The sequence below is a fragment of the Monodelphis domestica genome, chromosome 3 (genome assembly GCF_027887165.1).
Source record: "Monodelphis domestica isolate mMonDom1 chromosome 3, mMonDom1.pri, whole genome shotgun sequence".
NCBI lineage: Eukaryota > Metazoa > Chordata > Mammalia > Didelphimorphia > Didelphidae > Monodelphis > Monodelphis domestica.
The window spans coordinates 57,945,080-57,961,720 of NC_077229.1; the positions used below are offsets into that span (position 1 = coordinate 57,945,080).

General features: G+C 48.3%; 1 protein-coding gene across 1 annotated transcript in view; it reads left to right on the top strand.

Annotated features, from left to right (window-relative positions):
- Nucleotides 1–651: 651 nt before the first annotated feature.
- Nucleotides 652–16,641, top strand: part of MMP17 (matrix metallopeptidase 17) — a 67,769-nt gene continuing 51,779 nt past the window's right edge. Inside the window, exon 1 of the mRNA XM_001378481.4 lies at nt 652–1,212. Within this exon, the coding sequence (XP_001378518.1) occupies nt 1,093–1,212 (120 nt within the window). The 5' untranslated portion in view covers nt 652–1,092. The remainder of the gene's footprint in view (nt 1,213–16,641) is intronic.

Here is a 16,641-nt window from a genome sequence, read left to right on the forward strand (position 1 = left end):
GGATGGGGAGGGAATTAGGGCTGACACCCCCTCCCCTCTCTTTGGCCAGCGCAGATCTCCCGAAATCAACATTTAGGGGAGAACCTCCGGTGCCCTTGCATCCTCCCAGATGCACTCCTTCCTCGGCCACCGGCTGACTTAGCACCCCCAACCCAATCCCAAGCCCCTGTATCGGCGAGGCTGGCACCTCAGCTCGGATGCATTGGCGTTCCGCGGGTCGCCCTCCCGGAGCCCCGAGCCCCAGGCCGCGCAAACAGCGTCTGTGTCGCCAGCGCCGACCCCGGCACGATGCGAGATCTGGACTGGGTATCCCGGCTCTGGCCAGATCCCAGCGCAGCTACCCGCTCCCAACTACCAGGTGGCGCGATTATGCGACTCCTTGGGGGAGTCAGCCCAGTCACCAGCTCAGCCTCTCTGCTTAGAGCTGGCGCCAATAGACGCGCGGTTGAAGCAGCTCCGCCGCGGCCATATAGACCTGGCTACCGTGGCTCGCTGGCCCCAGTAGAGCCCTCTGCCTGCAGCCTGCAGCATCTCCCCGAGCGCCGGCGCGGGCTCTTTAAGGCTTCGGGGTGGGGCGGCTGGGCCCCTGCCCAGTTTCCCTCAGGCCCCGCCCAACAGTCCGGGCTCATTAGCATGTCCCCGCCCCCGCCACTGCTAAGCTCCGGCTGCTCCAGCGCTGCCAGTGTCCGGAGCTGGAGGGACGCGCGACGGGCTGCTCGGAGACGGAGGCGCAGGTACTGTTGCTCCGGCCCAGGGGAAGGGAGCAGCGGAGCCGGAAAGAGGACCGTCGGAACGGACTATCCGAAGGGCAGGAGTGGGCCGGGAGGTCGTGCTGAGAGTCGAAGCCAGAGCCGGAGAAGGAGGCGGGTGCGCCCGGAGCGCACGCCGAGCGAGGCGCTGACCGCGCGAAAGGACTGAGCAGAGCCGAGCAGCCAGCGCCCGAGGAGGCTGGCGGGGCGGGCGCAGGGTTGCCGGGGATGTGAGCCCGCAGAGCCCCCGGAGTCGGGACCGGAGCCAGCGCGCCCGGGGGGAGATGTGAGTCCCGCGGCCGGGAGCCGGAGCCCGAGCCCGAGCCGGAGCGGGCGCGGCGCGATGGTGCGGGGCGCTCCCCGGGGGCTGGGGCCGCCGCTGCTGCTGCTCGCGCTGTGGCTGCAGGGCCGGGGGGGCAGCGCTGCGCCCGCGCCCCGGACCGAGGATCTGAGCCTGGGAGTGGTGAGTGCAGGACTACGGGGGAAGGGGAGGAGGAGTGGGCGGAGGGAAGGGGCGCTCGGCCAGCCCGGACTGTTCTCTCCCCTGAGCCTCGGGCGCTGATCCTTGGCTCTCCGAGCCGGTGGGCAAAGCGCAGAGAAGGCAGCAGGCCCGGACCCCTACTGCCCCCGGGCGTCCGCGAAGCCACGCGGGGAAAAGTTTGTCTGGAGCCCTGGAAGAAAAGAGGGAGCGGGGAGGGGAGAGAAGGGTCAGCCGCCCCTCTAGGGGCAGCTAAACATCGGAGCGGATGGACAGGAGGAGAGAGAGGACGCTAGACGGCTATTGGGGGGGAGGGAGCTTGACGTAGATGGCGGGGGCGAAGACCCAAGACCCCTCCCCTGCTTGGGACCAGGTGCAGTTTTAGGTCTCTAGTGGCCCCAGTGACAAGAGGGCGCCCCCATTCGCTGCCCGCAGCGGAGGCGTAAAAGCCCAATCTCTTTGGCCTGATGCCAGCCGCCTTGGAAATGGGTCCGTGTGATTGTATGGACTGGCGAGAAGCAAAGGGCAAGCAGGTGCCGAGTCGGCTAGAGGGCCCAGGGCTTCGAGGAGGTGGCCTCCTCTTCGGGTTGCACCAAGAGAAATTTACTGTCGTCGGATCTGGACCTGTCACATGAAACCTTCCTAAATCCAATTCTTCCCTCTTCTCCGAAGCATCCTTCTTCCTTACCAGTTCCTTCCCATGCGGGTCCTAGAGGATTTCCCAGCTGGGAGCCCTGAGCAACTCTGGCTTGGATTATGTTTTGCTTTTTTTTTTTTTTCTGGAAGGATTTCTGCCAGCTGAGCAGATGTGAAAATTCCTCTGGAGCCCAGGGGTGTGGAGGGTGCTCCGCAGAAGCTCCCCAAGCCTGCCCAGTTCCTAAAGCCTTAAGATACCTCTTCGCCAGCTCAGGCCCCCCTCTCTGGTGATTTCTTTCTGCCTCCAACGCCACAGACCTTTTATTCACAACGGCAGTGGGTAGAGTAAAGTGACGTACCCATTTCATACTTGGAGAAACTGAGTCACGGAGCTATTTTGAAGTCATACAAGGGATCCAGGTCCTGAAAGAGAAGTCAGGTCCAGATCTTTCCCTGGTAGCCTTCTATATCAGCCCATCAACCCTATTCAGTTGTATCTTTCTAAGCGAAGATGAGTTTTCAGTGCAGACTATTTTTTTTTCCTTTTCCTACCCGGTAAGTGATGCTGCTGTTGCTGCTGCTGTCGCCCTGGAAACTAACCCGAGTCAGAGGACAAGAGAAAAGTCAAATTCTGCAGCTTCCAATGTGTGGTCCCCAGAGCAAAGCCTGGATTGGCTTGTTTTCTGCCAGGATGTTTAGATGTGAAACTTCAGTAGCCCCTCCCCCCATTTTCTGCCGCGCCCCCCCCCCCCAGAAGAGAGTCCGAAGCTCCAGGATCTGGGTGGTTTCAGAGGGGTCCTGCGTGGACCAGGGCGGTGGTGTCAGGCATCTGACTTGAACATTTTTACCCACCTGCTGGATTTTTCCCGACAGCCTTCCCTTGAAAATAGCAAGCCTCCGGCCCTCGGTGAGGGCATGCTTCCCACCCACCCTTTGAGCTCCTCTATTCATTTTGGCACTAACAAGATGGGTGCAGAGGCTAAGGAGGCATCCTTGCCCTGCTGCCTCGTCTGGGGCCTGTGGCAATGATGGGAGCTGGGAAAGGGAGGACCGAGACCTTTTTTCTCCCTTTCTCCCAGGGCTGGGTATTCACAAGGTCAGACTCAGGGTGGGGAGATGGGGATTGGTGCAGTTTGGATAAGCCTGGGGAGGGGGGGGTGGCCATTTGGGGGTGGTGCTAGAGCCAGTTTCAGCACACAAATGGGGATGGGCTGGAGCTGATCATTGGGGCTAATTCATTGATTTGAAGGGGGAGAGTTGGAGGAAGCAGCAGAGGAGCTATGGGAGCAGTTTCTGGCAGTGGTAAGGGGTGGCACCCCAAATCTGAGTGGGCAAGAGGCTGGATTTTCTCCCGTGATTCCTGGTCCATGTGTTGGCAACACTGTAGGCATCCTTTCTGAGCCCTGTTGCCTACTGCTGGGGGTGGGAGGCTGGTCCTGGAGCCCTTCTGCTGCCAATTGCCCTGGCAAAGGTGCTCTGTACTTCCACTGAGACCCCCTTACCCCACTTTCCCATCCTAAGGCCAAAGGACCCCACAGGTCTTTTTCTCTTTGGGTATTTGTGCTTGCCTCCTCCCACCCCCACTATGGCTGGAAAGTGTCTGTCCCCTCCCACATCCGCTGCCTGGGGACCACATTTGCATTCCTTAATGGAGGTTCCTGTGGGGTCTCCCGCGTGCTTGGCCGGCTGTGTTCCGGTTCCTGGGGCTGCCTTTGTTTCTGGTCTGGGGGCACAATTCCGGGGGCTACCCTGAGTGCCCAGTTTCTCAGGGAGGGGTGACCTGGGCATACAGGTCAGCCAAGGTTCTGTCCAGCAGACGTGAGGCAGAGCTGGAAGCCAACCCTGAGTGCCCCCCTTTCCCAGGGGTGCCCCTTCCGTTGCATCCCCGTCCTTGCCCATACCCCCAGCTTTCTTGGGAGAGTAGGCCATTTCTCCACATATGTATGTGTGTATATGTGTTTGTGCCAGGTTACTATGAGAATAGTGTTTCGAGATCCAAAGAGTAATACATTAAATTCATCCCCATGCAAGGTTTAGAACAGATATGGGAAAGGGAGACAAATGAAATGAGTGGAGGCAGATTCTTCCTTCTGATCCTGTCCAAGCAGCCCCTGGAATCCAGGAAGTTCCGGATCTGAATCCCTAGTTTTCCCTAGACTCTGCTGCTAGCATCTTCTGGACATGTTTAACTCCAGCTGCTCCCCAGGCTGGAGTCACTTCTTCTCTCTTCTCTCCTCTTTCCCCCCAGCCACAGCTTTTCTTTAGAGCTCTGGAGGGGGAGAGGACCAGAGGAAGAGCTCCCTCTCCTTTATAGAGCGCTTAGCACCTCCCTCCTCGACCCCCCTGCTCCCCAGAGCTCAGGAACCTTCCTCATATCTACTCATTGGCGTCATTCTCAGGGTATCTCCTCAGTTGGGGTAAAACCTCCCCTAGTCTGACAGTTTCCTTTAAACCTCAGACAGCATCTCAAGCATCCATATGCCTCCTTCTCCCTCCTCCCTTCTACCTTCTGCAGTCTCTCCAGAGACTATCCACTCCCCCCTATATCTCCTCTCTCTTCTCCCTTCTAACTATGGGTGGTCCCCACCCCCTCCCCATCCTGGTAGACTGCCACTGTTATATAATTAGAGAAGGGGGAGATAACCTGAGACATCTAGGGAAGTCTAGGGAAGAGTGCTCTACTTGCAGTGGGAAGACATGGGTTCAAATTCCAATTCCTCTCTCTAATGCTTTTGTGACCTCAGACTTAATGTCCCTCTGGGTCTCAGTTTCCTTATTTTGGGCCAAATGACCTCCGAGGTTCCCTCTATGATGCTGTTTATTTTTTATACTCACTTATGTTATTCTCCCTCGGGATATTTCTATCTTTGTTTCAATAGGAGTTTCTAAGGGAAAGTCTCAAAGATGCAAAGGGTCCCTCTCTAATGGTTCAAATCCAGGCACTGGGAGGGGCAAAAGAAGGGGAGTTATTTAAAGTATGGGAAGTTCTGTTCCTCAGTTCCCTCATCCATAAAATGGGACCAACAATACTGCACTAACAAAGTTATTATGACTATTTTGTAAACCTTAAATCCCCTTACAAATGACACTTATTTCTGTTACTAATATTAACTGCCATCTTTGAGGGTATTGAGATGCCCCTCTTCACCTCAAAGAACACAGGCGACCACTGATTATCCATTCCCAAAAGGAGTCACTTCAACGGGGAATGGTTAGGATAGAGATCCTGAGAAAATAACCTTGGGTCTAGAGTCACAGGACCTGAATTCAAATCCCAGCTCATCAGCTTGTTCTCTCCATGACCTTAAATTTTAGCCTCAGTTTCCTCAACTGTAAAAATGAAGCAATTATATTTGATGACTTCTAGGGACTATTGTAACTCTCAAATGATGATCCTTAAAATCTTAACATTTATTAAGCACCTACTATATATATATATATATAATACCAAGTCCTAGGGGTGATACAGACTTTAGCCAAGGCTCCAATCTCCTCTCTTAGGACTTCTAGTCTAGTAGACAGGTTCATTCTCCTCGACCCAATGGCATTTAAAATTAAAGTTTCCCATGACCTTGAAGATCTTACTTGGAGTGCAAGAAAGCTCTTCTCCTGTAAAAAATCAACCTAGGGTCCGAGGACCCCAAGGAGATTTGTGAATAGATTTTAGGGAATCCATGAACTTGGCTAGAAAATAATCCCATCTTTATTTCATTAGACATAATTGGCTTCTTTGTAATCTTATGTGTTTTATTTCATATATTTACAAAAACAATCTTATTCCAAAAAAAGGAGTCTGTAGGTTCCATTGGATTGTCCTGACAAAAAAAGGGGGGTTTTAGCTCCATTTTACAGAGAAGGAGAGAGGAGCCCAAGGAGTGGAAGGAGTTAGTTGCCCATGGTCACAGGATTCAAACCCAGGTCTCCTAGCTCCCATATCACATGCTGCTGCCCTCTCTTTGGCACCTTATCTTCTACGTACACCCCCTCCCTGGACCCGACAGCTTTCTTCAATTAAGGGAATTTTTCAGCCTGAGATCCCATGGAGTCATCAAGGATGAAAGCATGTGCCTCAGTGGAAGAATTAGATGGAGAGAGTGGCCAGCAGGCTGCCTTTAATCAGTATCTGGCTTTAACTAAGTGACGCTCAGTTCTCCACATGAAAGGAGTTTGAAATACAAAGTCACAAATGGGACATTTGTTGATTTTTTTTCTTCTTAAATACATTTGTGGAAACCAATCCCCAGTGCATGAATCTGTGTGCCTCTGGGCACCATCTTCTACCAGACAACCTCTCCCTGCCTAGTCCTCAGCTCTTTAAAGCTGAAAAAATTGGATGAAGTCTCTCCTTCACATTGACCCTTTCCCATAATTACTGTTCCTACACCACAATGGACCATATGCCCAGGGGCCTGCAACTGTGTCGTGTTGGCAGGGACCTTGGGAAGGGTTGTTCTCTACCTCCAACAAAGGGGAAAAAACCAAACTCTTTCCCACTAGCCTGACAATTTTGTCCCATAGTGCTTTGTTCCTTGGAACAAGCACTGGCAATCTTCTTAAAATGGATTCATCCTGATAGGAGAACAACTATTAATATTTCTATGGTAATCCATTACACACCTGATCTCATTTGATCTCTCCAACAACCCTAGAATACAGGGGAGAATCCTACGAGCCTAGAGCTAGAAGGGACCCCAGAAGTCATTTGGTCCAAATGCCACCTTTTACGGATGAGAAAACTGAGGCCCAGAGAGGTTAAATGGTTTGCAAAAGATCATACAGGTAGTAAACATCAGAGGTAGAATTTGAAATCAGGTCCCCTTACTGCAAGACCATTTCAATTTCCACTCAACCTCGAATTACAGGCAGTATCATCACCCCCATCTTACAAGTAAAGAAACTGAGCTTAAGTAGCTGCTCTGGCATACCTTTGCTAAGTGTCAGAGATGGGATGTGAACAATGGTTTTCCTGGCTCCGGACCCTGTCCATGCATGCTCAAGGATCAAATGAGATAATCTGCTATAAAGAGCTTAGCCTAGCCCCTGGGACATAGTAGGTACTTTATAAATGTGTGTTCTCATTCCCTTCCCAAGGAGTCCGTGGTTAGATTTCCTTGGGATCCATGAAAATGGATCCTTATTTGCACTAAGCTTTCTTTGTCATGTTAGGTACTTTATCTTTGCGTTTAAAAACATGGTTCTGAAACAGGATCGGTGAGCTTCACTGGACTGCTAGAGGGGTCCCCAAAAAGTTTAAGAACCCCTGCTCACTCGAGGGCCACACTATCCCCTTCATATGCCAAAGCCCTGGGTGGGTCAGCCATGCCTTAGAGTGAATGAACCTCTTTGGGAGCTGCTGAGAGTCAAGTGGAGGGAATGGAGGTCTTGAGGGGCTGTGAAGGAGAGGAAATGCTTTTAGAGCCAAGCTAGGCTCTGCTGGACCTTAAACAATAGAGAGGACTTAGACGGAAAGAAGAATCTCCTCGGACTAGAAAGGTTTCTGGGAGGTCATCTTGTCCATTCCCCAGCCTCCAACAGCATTTGTAACATCACCCACACCCCCAGATTAGGAGGGTGCAGAGCCCTGTGAGATCCTGGAAAGAGAGTGGTGGGTCCGACCCTGAGGGGGATGGGCTTTAGGGAAACTAACCTAGAAGAGTCTGGATGCCAGTAATTGGGTCAGGAGCACCTTGGCTGGAAGGCGGGGATTCTCCTGTCCAGTCTTCTCATGTCGGAGAGGGGAGAAGGACAGGTCAGGACCTAGCCCAGAGCAGGGGAATAGGCTGAGCTGCTGCAAAGACTCTGGTTCCATTAGTGAGACAAGGGCGACCTCTAGTGGTCATCCTAAAGACAACAGCTGCACCTGCTGTCATTGCTCTTTAAGAGTCCCTGGCTGGGAAGCCTTTTCCCAGTGAGGAGAGAGACTCCTTTCTCTTGCCTTCCCCCAGGCCACACCCAAGGGTTAAGGCCCAGTCTTAGGGAATTGGTGGGGAAAGGGGGCTTTTCTGAAGTTCTAAAGTCTGTCTCGGCCTCAGGGATAGCTATGGAGAGACCAGCAGGGGAATAAGGAGTGGGATGGGCAGAGCTGGGAATTAATCCATTGGGAAAGTCTGCCCTAATTAAGCCAAGTAGATAATAGAGGCACCAGGAGGGTTGGCACACTGACTGGCTAAGGGGCAGGTCAGAGATCAGAGGCAGAATCTTGCGGGAGGACTGGGGATGGGAAAGATGGCTCTGGGACCCCCTTCCTTCAGAGGAACTCTGGGTAGGGTTGGGGGAGGGTCCAGGGAAGGAATTGGGGTGTCCTGATAAGATCTTTTCAATATATGGATCTCATCCTGTCGTTGGCATCATCACAACCAGTCCCTGTAGGCAGGCAAGGCGGCAGATTATTAGCCCCATTTTATAAATGGGCAAGCTGACTCGTAGTTAAGTGTGCCATGCCACCCTGTAGAAACAGCTTCTCTGAAAGGCACCCAGGAAGACCCCAAGCCTCGATTGTTGATGCAGATACTTTTCCTAGGCTGCTGGCCTGGCATATCCCTCTCCCCAGTGAAGGTGGTGCCCATGCCAAGTTTGGCTCAGGGCAGGGAATCCAGGCAGTGGCAGCAATGTCAGAGGGACTGGCCCCAGGTTGGACGGGTCCTTGGACTTCATCAAAGTTCATTTATTGCCCAGGATTGCCATGGAGACAGGAAGCCAGGGGAAACTGCCCCATGGTATGTGGTACAGAGGAAAGGGCCCCAAACCCTTAGGAGACATGTTAGGAGACATGGTTTCTAATCCCAGCTCTGCCACTAACTCTACATGGCCATTCTTCTCCTAGGTCTCATTCTACATCTCTGCACAACGAGGGTCTGGCTTCATCTAGAGGCTCTTAACCTTTTTTGTCCCAAATTCCTTTGGACACTAGGTGAAGCCTATGGAGCCCTTCCTGCAACGATGTTACTAAATGCATAAAATAAAATATAAGGGACTACAAAGTTAGCCAGTTATACTGAACTAGTTATCAACATCTTTTTTAAAAAACAAGTTCATGGACCCCCCTCCCACATTAAGGACCCCTGGCCTCGATGATCTATGAGAGCCCTCCCAGCTCTCGGCATATGTGGCCCTAGAATTAAAACAAAGTGGACAATAAGGGTGCCAGGCCCTATGGCTGGGAACTGGGCAGACAGAGATGAAGGATCTATCCCTAAGGTTTCTACACAGTCAGAGTTGGGAGAAAGGCTTTGAGTTTGGAAGAAAGAACTCTCTAAAGAAAACCCATCTCCTTCTCCTTCCCCTTTCTCTTTTCCGGCTAGGAAGAAAAAGGAAAAAAGAGGTAGACTGAGGCTAGAACCACTGAACCAAAGGAAGTTACTCCTTTCTCTCTTGGTCACTGACTGAGTGAATATAGGACTTTTCCAGAGGGTGGTGGTGGTGTCTATCTGTGTGTGTCTAGGTGGAGTAAGAAGAGGCTGTTAAAGTATGTCTGTATATTTTCAGGAATGAGAAGGAGCTTTCTTCCTATCTCTCCCTTTTTCTTCTCCTTAATTCTTCTTACCCCTTTTCCCCCCACCCTGCCTCTCCTTTACTACTGTCTCTTTCCCTCTTTGCCTCTGCTTCCTTCCCTCTAACCTCTCCATCCCTTTCTTTGCTTCTGCTTCCTTCCCTCTAACCTCTCCATCTCTTCCTCTGCCTCTCCTTCCCTCCTTCTTCCTCTCCTCCTCTCTGCCTTTTCTTTCCTCCCTTTGCCTTTCCTTTCCTCCCTCTGCCTCTCTCTCTTTCCCCTCTGCCTCTCCTTCCCTCCCACTTTCTCTCCTTCCCTCCCACTCCCTCTCCTCCCCTCCCTCTGCCTCTCCTCTTTCCCTCTGCCTCTCCTTTCCTCCTGTCTCCTCCCTTCCCTCTGCCTCTCCTTTCCTCCCTCTGCCTTTTCTTTCCTACCTTTGCCTTTCCTTTCCTCCCTCTGCCTCTTCCTCTTTCCCCTCTGCCTCTCCTTCCCTCCCACTTTCTCTCCTTCCCTCCCACTCCCTCTCCCTCTTTCCCTCTGCCTCTCCTTTCCTCCTTCTGTCTCCTCCCTTCCCTCTGCCTCTCCTTTCCTCCCTCTGCCTCTCCTTCTTTCCCTCTCCCTTTCCCCTCTGTGGTGACTTGAGGGGCCATCATTATCACTATTACTCAGGCAATCAGAGCAAATCCTCTCTGGAGTCATTGTGGAGCAAACAGCAAAACAGAACCTATGTGGGCAGAGGATAGCCCCGAGCATCATGCACCAGCTGAACCTGCAGAGGAGAGAACTGGGGGTCAGCGGATCTAAGGCCTGAGCTGAGGACAAGAAACCAGAGGGAGGCAGAGGGGCTGGAGAGAGACAGCAGTTGGAGGAGACCTAGAGAGTCTGAGGGCAGATGGAGCAGAGAGTTAGAGGAGAGACAGAGAGGCTATGGAGAAAAAGACTGAGAAAATAGAGAAGAGACAGAGACTGAGGAGAGAAAAAAGGGAGATAGGGGAGAGACAGAGGAGAGATAGAAGGAAAAGAGAAGAGACAGATTAAAGAGAGAAAAATGATAAAGGGGAGCCAACTAAAGAGAGAGGCTGAAAAGAGAAAGCTGAAAGCTAGAGGGGAGATTGAGGAGAGAAAGAAGGGAGATAGAGGAGAGACCAAGGAGAGGTGGAATGAAAAGAGAAGAAAGAGATTGAAGAGAGAAGGAAAATAAAGGAGAGTCAGAGACTAAAGAGAGTGAGAAGAGAAAACAGAGAGAGTAGAGACAGAGAGACTGAGGTGAGAATGAATAGAAGAGAGATAATAAAGAAAGAAGATAAAGGAGAGACCTAGAAAGAGACTGAAAAGAGAAAGCAGAAAGATAGAGCAAAGACTGAGGAGATGTAGACTGAGAAGAAAGAGAGATACAGTGGAAAGAAAGGAGATAGTGGAGACACCGATGAGAGAAAGAAGGGAGAGAGAGAGAGAGATAGAAAGAGAGAGACAGAGAGACTGGAGAGAGATGGAGGAGAGACAGGGGAGTCTGTGGAGAGATGAAGATGGGGTAGAGATGTTAATTAGAGAAAGACCAAGGAAAAACCAAGGGGCTAAAAGTCTTGCAGCTGTTTTCCCCAGGAGCATCTGGCTGCTTCTGCCTTTCCTTCCCAGAATCCCCCTTAATCCGGAGATATGGGGAGAAATTGCCCCTATGAGATTTGAGCTGAGCTGGCTAAGTAAGTAAATGACAGTAAGGTGTGTGTCTGTGTGCATGTATTCCGTCCTGAATGGCTTTTTAATATGAGGTTTCCGCTCTTGCCTTTTTCTTCTCACATTTTGAGCCAGGTGTAGATGGAGAGAAGCCAAGACCTACGAACAAGAAGGGAGGAGGCTAGCTTGGGCCCTGAAGAAGGGCAGCTTTTCACAAATTTAGAAAAACCAGAGACTTGTCTCTGTCCTTTGTCTTTGTGTTGCATCAGCTTCTGTGGCTCTTACTCAGCATAGCAAGTCACAATTCTGACTTCATTGTTTCCTTAAAGGGGAGTGCTGAGTTTGGAGTCCAACAACTTGAGTTCAAATCTGGACTCTACCACAGTGGATAGAATTCCAGGTCCAGAGTCAAGAAGATTCAACTTCCTGAGTTCAAATTTGACCTCAGACATTTACTAGCTGTGTGACCCTGGGTGAGTCACTTAACCCTATTTGCCTCAGTTTCCTCATCTGTCAAATGCACTAGAGAAGAGGGTAGCTGGGTGGCTCAATGGATTGAGAACCAGGGGAGATCCTAGATTCAAATATGACCTCAAACATTTCCTGGCTGGGTGACCCTGGGCAAGTCACCTAACCCTGTTGCCTAACTCTTACCATTCTTCTGCCTTGAAACCAATACACAGTACTGATTCTAAGGAAAAAGGTAAGGGGTTGGGGGGGGGGGGGGTTACTTACTTGTTTTTTAATGAGCTAGAGAAGGAAATGGCAAACCACTCTGGTTTTTTGCCAAGAAAATCCCAAATGGGGTCATAAAGAGTCTGATATGACTGAACAACAAAATGACTTGTTGCTTGTGTCACCTTGGCCAAGTCACATAACTCTGCAGATCCTCAGTTTCCTTATCTATAAAATAGGCTAGATGGTCCTGGTGCCTCCATTATCTACTTGGCTTAATTAGGGCCTCCAAGTTCCTTCTAGCTTTGAATCTCTTTCCCTTCTCTAGCCTTTGGCTACCATTGTACTTCTCAACATTCCCAGCACACCCAAGCTTATTTTCACCTTTCTTCCTTTGATAGTTGTCATCACACAGAAGGCTTGCTGGAGGAGGGGAGGCTGGATCTGAGCCTAGAAGGATGGAAGGAGCCAAATCATTTATCCTCTCTACCTCAGTTTTATTGTCTGTAAAACGGAGGGAAGGGTGGCTTCAGAAGTCTATTCCATCTTTAGATCTACAATCCTGTGGTTTGGTTTGGTGGGAAGGAGAAAGGAGATCATTGCAGGCAAGAGGATAGAATGAGCCTCAGCTCAGAGATGAGGACTTGGAGGAGAGTGTCCTGGCAAGAATGGAAGGCACAGGCTGCTACTTAGTGGATTGAGAGCCAGGTCTGGAGACAGGAGGTCCTGGGTTCAAATCTGACCTCAGATACTTCCTAACTGTGTGACCCTGAACAAGTCACTTAACCCCCACTACCTAGCCCTTCTGGCTCTTCTGCCTTAGAATTGATCCTTAGTATTGATTCTGAAAAGGAAAGTAAGGATTTGAGGGGGGAAAAGAATAGAGGGCACAGGTGGCAGAGGAGCATAAAAGAGAGGTGAAGGCAAACAGGCAGAAAGGGACCAGACTGGTGTTCCTGATCCCTCACGGTAAGAGACACACACATGTCCATACCTGGTGGAAACAATTAGGGGACACCCAGATACCCAGGATCCACCTCCATCCAAAGGAGCCGAGTTCTGCCCCTTCTCCCTCTTGTTCCCAGCACCTTGGCTATGTTCCAGCTCTGGTCCTTTCCTCCCTCCCTCCCTCTCTTGGCTGTTGCTGTGGCGACCATGGCAGGACCCCAAGCCTCATCCTTGGGCACCAGAATGGGGTTTCTCATCATCCTACCTCCATGAAAGAGGAGGAAGAGAGAAAGGGGTCCCACCTCTGCCCTCAAGGAACTTACAATTTAATAGGGGAGACTGCATGCAAACAACTAAGTACAAACAGGATATATACACTATATAAACTGAAGATCACTCAAGAGAAAAGGTGTTAAGATTAAGGAGGACCCGAAAAGAATTCTGTCTTAGAATCATACTATATATTGGTTCTAAGGGAGAAAAAAGTGGTAAGGGTTAGGCAATGAGTTAAGTGACCTGCCCAGGGTCCTACAGCTAGAAAATGTCTAAGGCTAAATTTGAATCCAAGACACCCACCCACCCCTCTCTTGGCCTGGCTCTCAATCCACTGAGCCACCTGGGTGCCTCTGCAGAAAAGATTTCTTAAAGAAGGTGAGATTTTAGCTGAGACATGAAGGAAGCCAAGAGACAGAGCTGAGGAAGGAGAACATTCCAGGCATAGGAGACAGCCACCAAAAATATAAAGAGTTGAGAGATGGAAGTATCTTGCAGAAAATAGCAAGGCCAGCTTCTTACTTTAAGGAATTATTCTTGCTTTCTGCTAAAGTCAGCTTTTTGAACAAATTGTTCAACAGATTAAATCTAGCTTCTTTCTTTTAAAAAAAGTTTGTTTTCATTTTTTAAATTAGCAAACATTTTTTAAAAATTATCTCTTTCCCATTACTCCCTATTGAACAAATAAAATAAATCAAACTGGAAGAATAGCTGTGTGATCTGGTAAAATAGATTGCCACTTTGGCTTTGCCTAAAAAGATTATGTCTCTGCATTTTAAACTCCTTCACCTCTGTCAGGAAATGACTCTGTTTTTCTTTTTTTTTTTAATTTTTATTCATTTATTTGTTTGTTGGTTACATTAAAATTCCCAGGTATCTCCCTCTCTTTCTCCCCCAGAGAAGCCATTGCTTAACAAAAACTAATCATAATATGTGTATATAAACTATGTCTTTTGTGTTTCTATTTATCAGTTCTTTCTCTGGAGGCGGACATTCACAAGTTATTCTTCAACATTAATTCTGTTGCTGTATATAATGTTCTCTTGGTTCTACTCATTTTGCTTTATATAATTTCATGTAGGCTCCTCAAAAAAAGTTTTTTTAATTAACCTACTTGTGGAAGCAGTTAGGTGGCTCAGTTGATTGATAGCCAAGCTTAGAGATGGGAAATCCTGGGTTCAAATCTGGCCTCAGATACTTCCTAGCTGTGTGACCCTGGGCAAGTCACCTAACCTCTATTGTTCAGCTCTTACCACTCTTCTGCCTTGGAACCAATACATAGCATTGATTCTAAGATGGAAAGTAAAGATTTAAAAAAAAGAAATTAACCTACTTTCATTTCTCATGGTGTAATAGTATTCCATTACAGCCATATGTCTCATCTTATTCAGCCATTCCCTGATTGATGGGTATCGCCTCAATTTCCAGTAAGTGTCATTTTCATTTTCATTCTTTTGGACTCATGATTTATCATTGTGTTGATCAAAGTGGCAAAGTCTTTCAAAGTCGTTTTTCTCCATCATGTTATCATTGTATAAATCATTCTCTTCATTCTGCTCTCTTTGCATCAACTGTATCCGTTCATAAAGGTCTTCTCAATTTCCTCCAAAATTGTCCATTTCATCATTCTTAAAACATGACAATATTCCATTATTCATATGCCCCAAATGGTGTAGCCATTCCCCAGTAGGAAGACAGCGAGCCTCTTAGTTTCCAGTTTTTTGGGTACCAAGGAAAGAACACAAACACAAATCCTTTTCCTTTTGTTTCTTTTGGGTATTAGGCTAGTAGATGGTCAAAAGATATGTAAAAGTCAGTAACTTTCTAGGCATGCTTTGAAATTGCTTTCTAAACTGGTTGGACCAATTCACGACTCCAACAACAGCTAACTTGTACACCTGATTTCTAACAGCCCCTCCAACATTTGTCATCTCCCTTTTTTGTTAACCAATCAATCAGTCTACATTGATTAAATACCTACTACATGAAAGGCACTGTGCCAAGTGCTGAAGAGTACAAAAAGAGGCAAAAGATAGTCCCTGCCCTCATGGCGCTTACCACCTAACTGGGGAAACAATATGCAAAAAAATTATGTAAGAAGTAAACCATATCCAGGAAAAACAGAGAATAATTATAAGAGGGAAGGTACTAGAATTAAGAAGAGTTCCAAAAAGCTTCCTGTAAAAGACAGGGGTTTAGCTGGGGTAGAACCTCAAAGTTGTTTCAATTTGCATTTCTCTAATTATTAGTGATGTGCTACATTTTTCATGATTATCGATGACTTGAATTTCATCCTTTGAAAACTGCCTATTAGGTGGGGGCAGCTGGGTAGCTCAGTGGATTGAGAGCTAGCCCTAGAGACGGGAGGTCCTGGGTTCATATCTGACCTCAGACACTTCCCAGCTGTGTGATCCTGGGCAAGTCACTTGACCCCCATTGCTTAGCCCTTACCACTCTTCTGCCTTGGAGCCAATATACAGTACTGACTCCAAGACGGAAGGTAAGGGTTTAAAAATTTTTTTTAAATTTAATTAAAAAAAAAAAACAACCTGCCTTTTAGGGTGCAGCCAGGTAGCTCAGTGGCTCAGTAACTCAGAGTGACAGGCCCAAAGATGGGAGGTCCTGGGTTCAAATTTGGCCTCAGAAACGTCCTAGCTGGGTGACCCTGGGTAAGTTACTTAACCCCCATTGCCTAGCCCTTACCACTCTTCTACCTTGGAACCAATTTAAAAAAAGAATACAAAAATAACCTATTCATATCCTTTGACCATTTACCTATGATGTAATGGCTCTTAGTCTTATAAATTTGAATCTGTTCCTTTTATTTCTATTTTTAAAAAACCAACTTGTCTTCTCTCTTAGAATCAATACTAATTATTGGTTCTAAGGCAGAAGAATATAAGGACTGGGCAATGAGGGTTAAGTTACATGCCCAGGGTCATATAGCTAAGAAGTATCTGAGATCACATTTGAACCCAGGACCTCCTGTCTTCAGTCCTGGCTCTCTATCCAATGAGCCATCTAACTGCCCCTTTTATATTTCTTGAATATGAGAACTTTATTAGAGGAATTGTTTGCAAAGCTTTTTCCAAGTTACTTATTTCCCTTTGAATTTTTACTGCATTAGATTTTTTGTGCAAAGGGTTTTAATTTTACATAATCAAAATTATCCATTTTATCGTATGCAGATCCCTCTAACACATAGTTGATCCTGGATGCTTCCCCTCTTTGTAGACTTGAATAGCAATTTCTTCTTTGCTCATCTAATTTACTTATGTTACCTTTTATATCATACTGATGTACCCATTTGGATAAGTTCAGTTGTTTTTAGGATTCTGGAGATACCATCGTTGCCCCCACATTTTGGTGCCCTGAGGAAAAGCTCCCATCTATCACCCTGGCTTTGTTATGATAAATGGGGGGGGGGGCACAGTCTCATGATTTAAGACCATTTGTTGTAGTGGAAAGATAGGAAAGATGAGTCCGAGACCTGTATCTTATACTTCCTAAATGGAACTCACCTTCTGCATCTTGCACATAGCCAACATTTAATAAAGGTAATAGAACCATGAATCTAGAACTAGAAGGAGCCTCAGCAGCTGTCTAGTTCCAACCCTTTATTTTACAGAGGTGGAAACTGAGGCCTGGGGAGGTTGTTTGTCAAATTCAGTTGCGTGACCAATGGGCACATGTTCAAACTGTCTCAGCTTCCGTTTCCT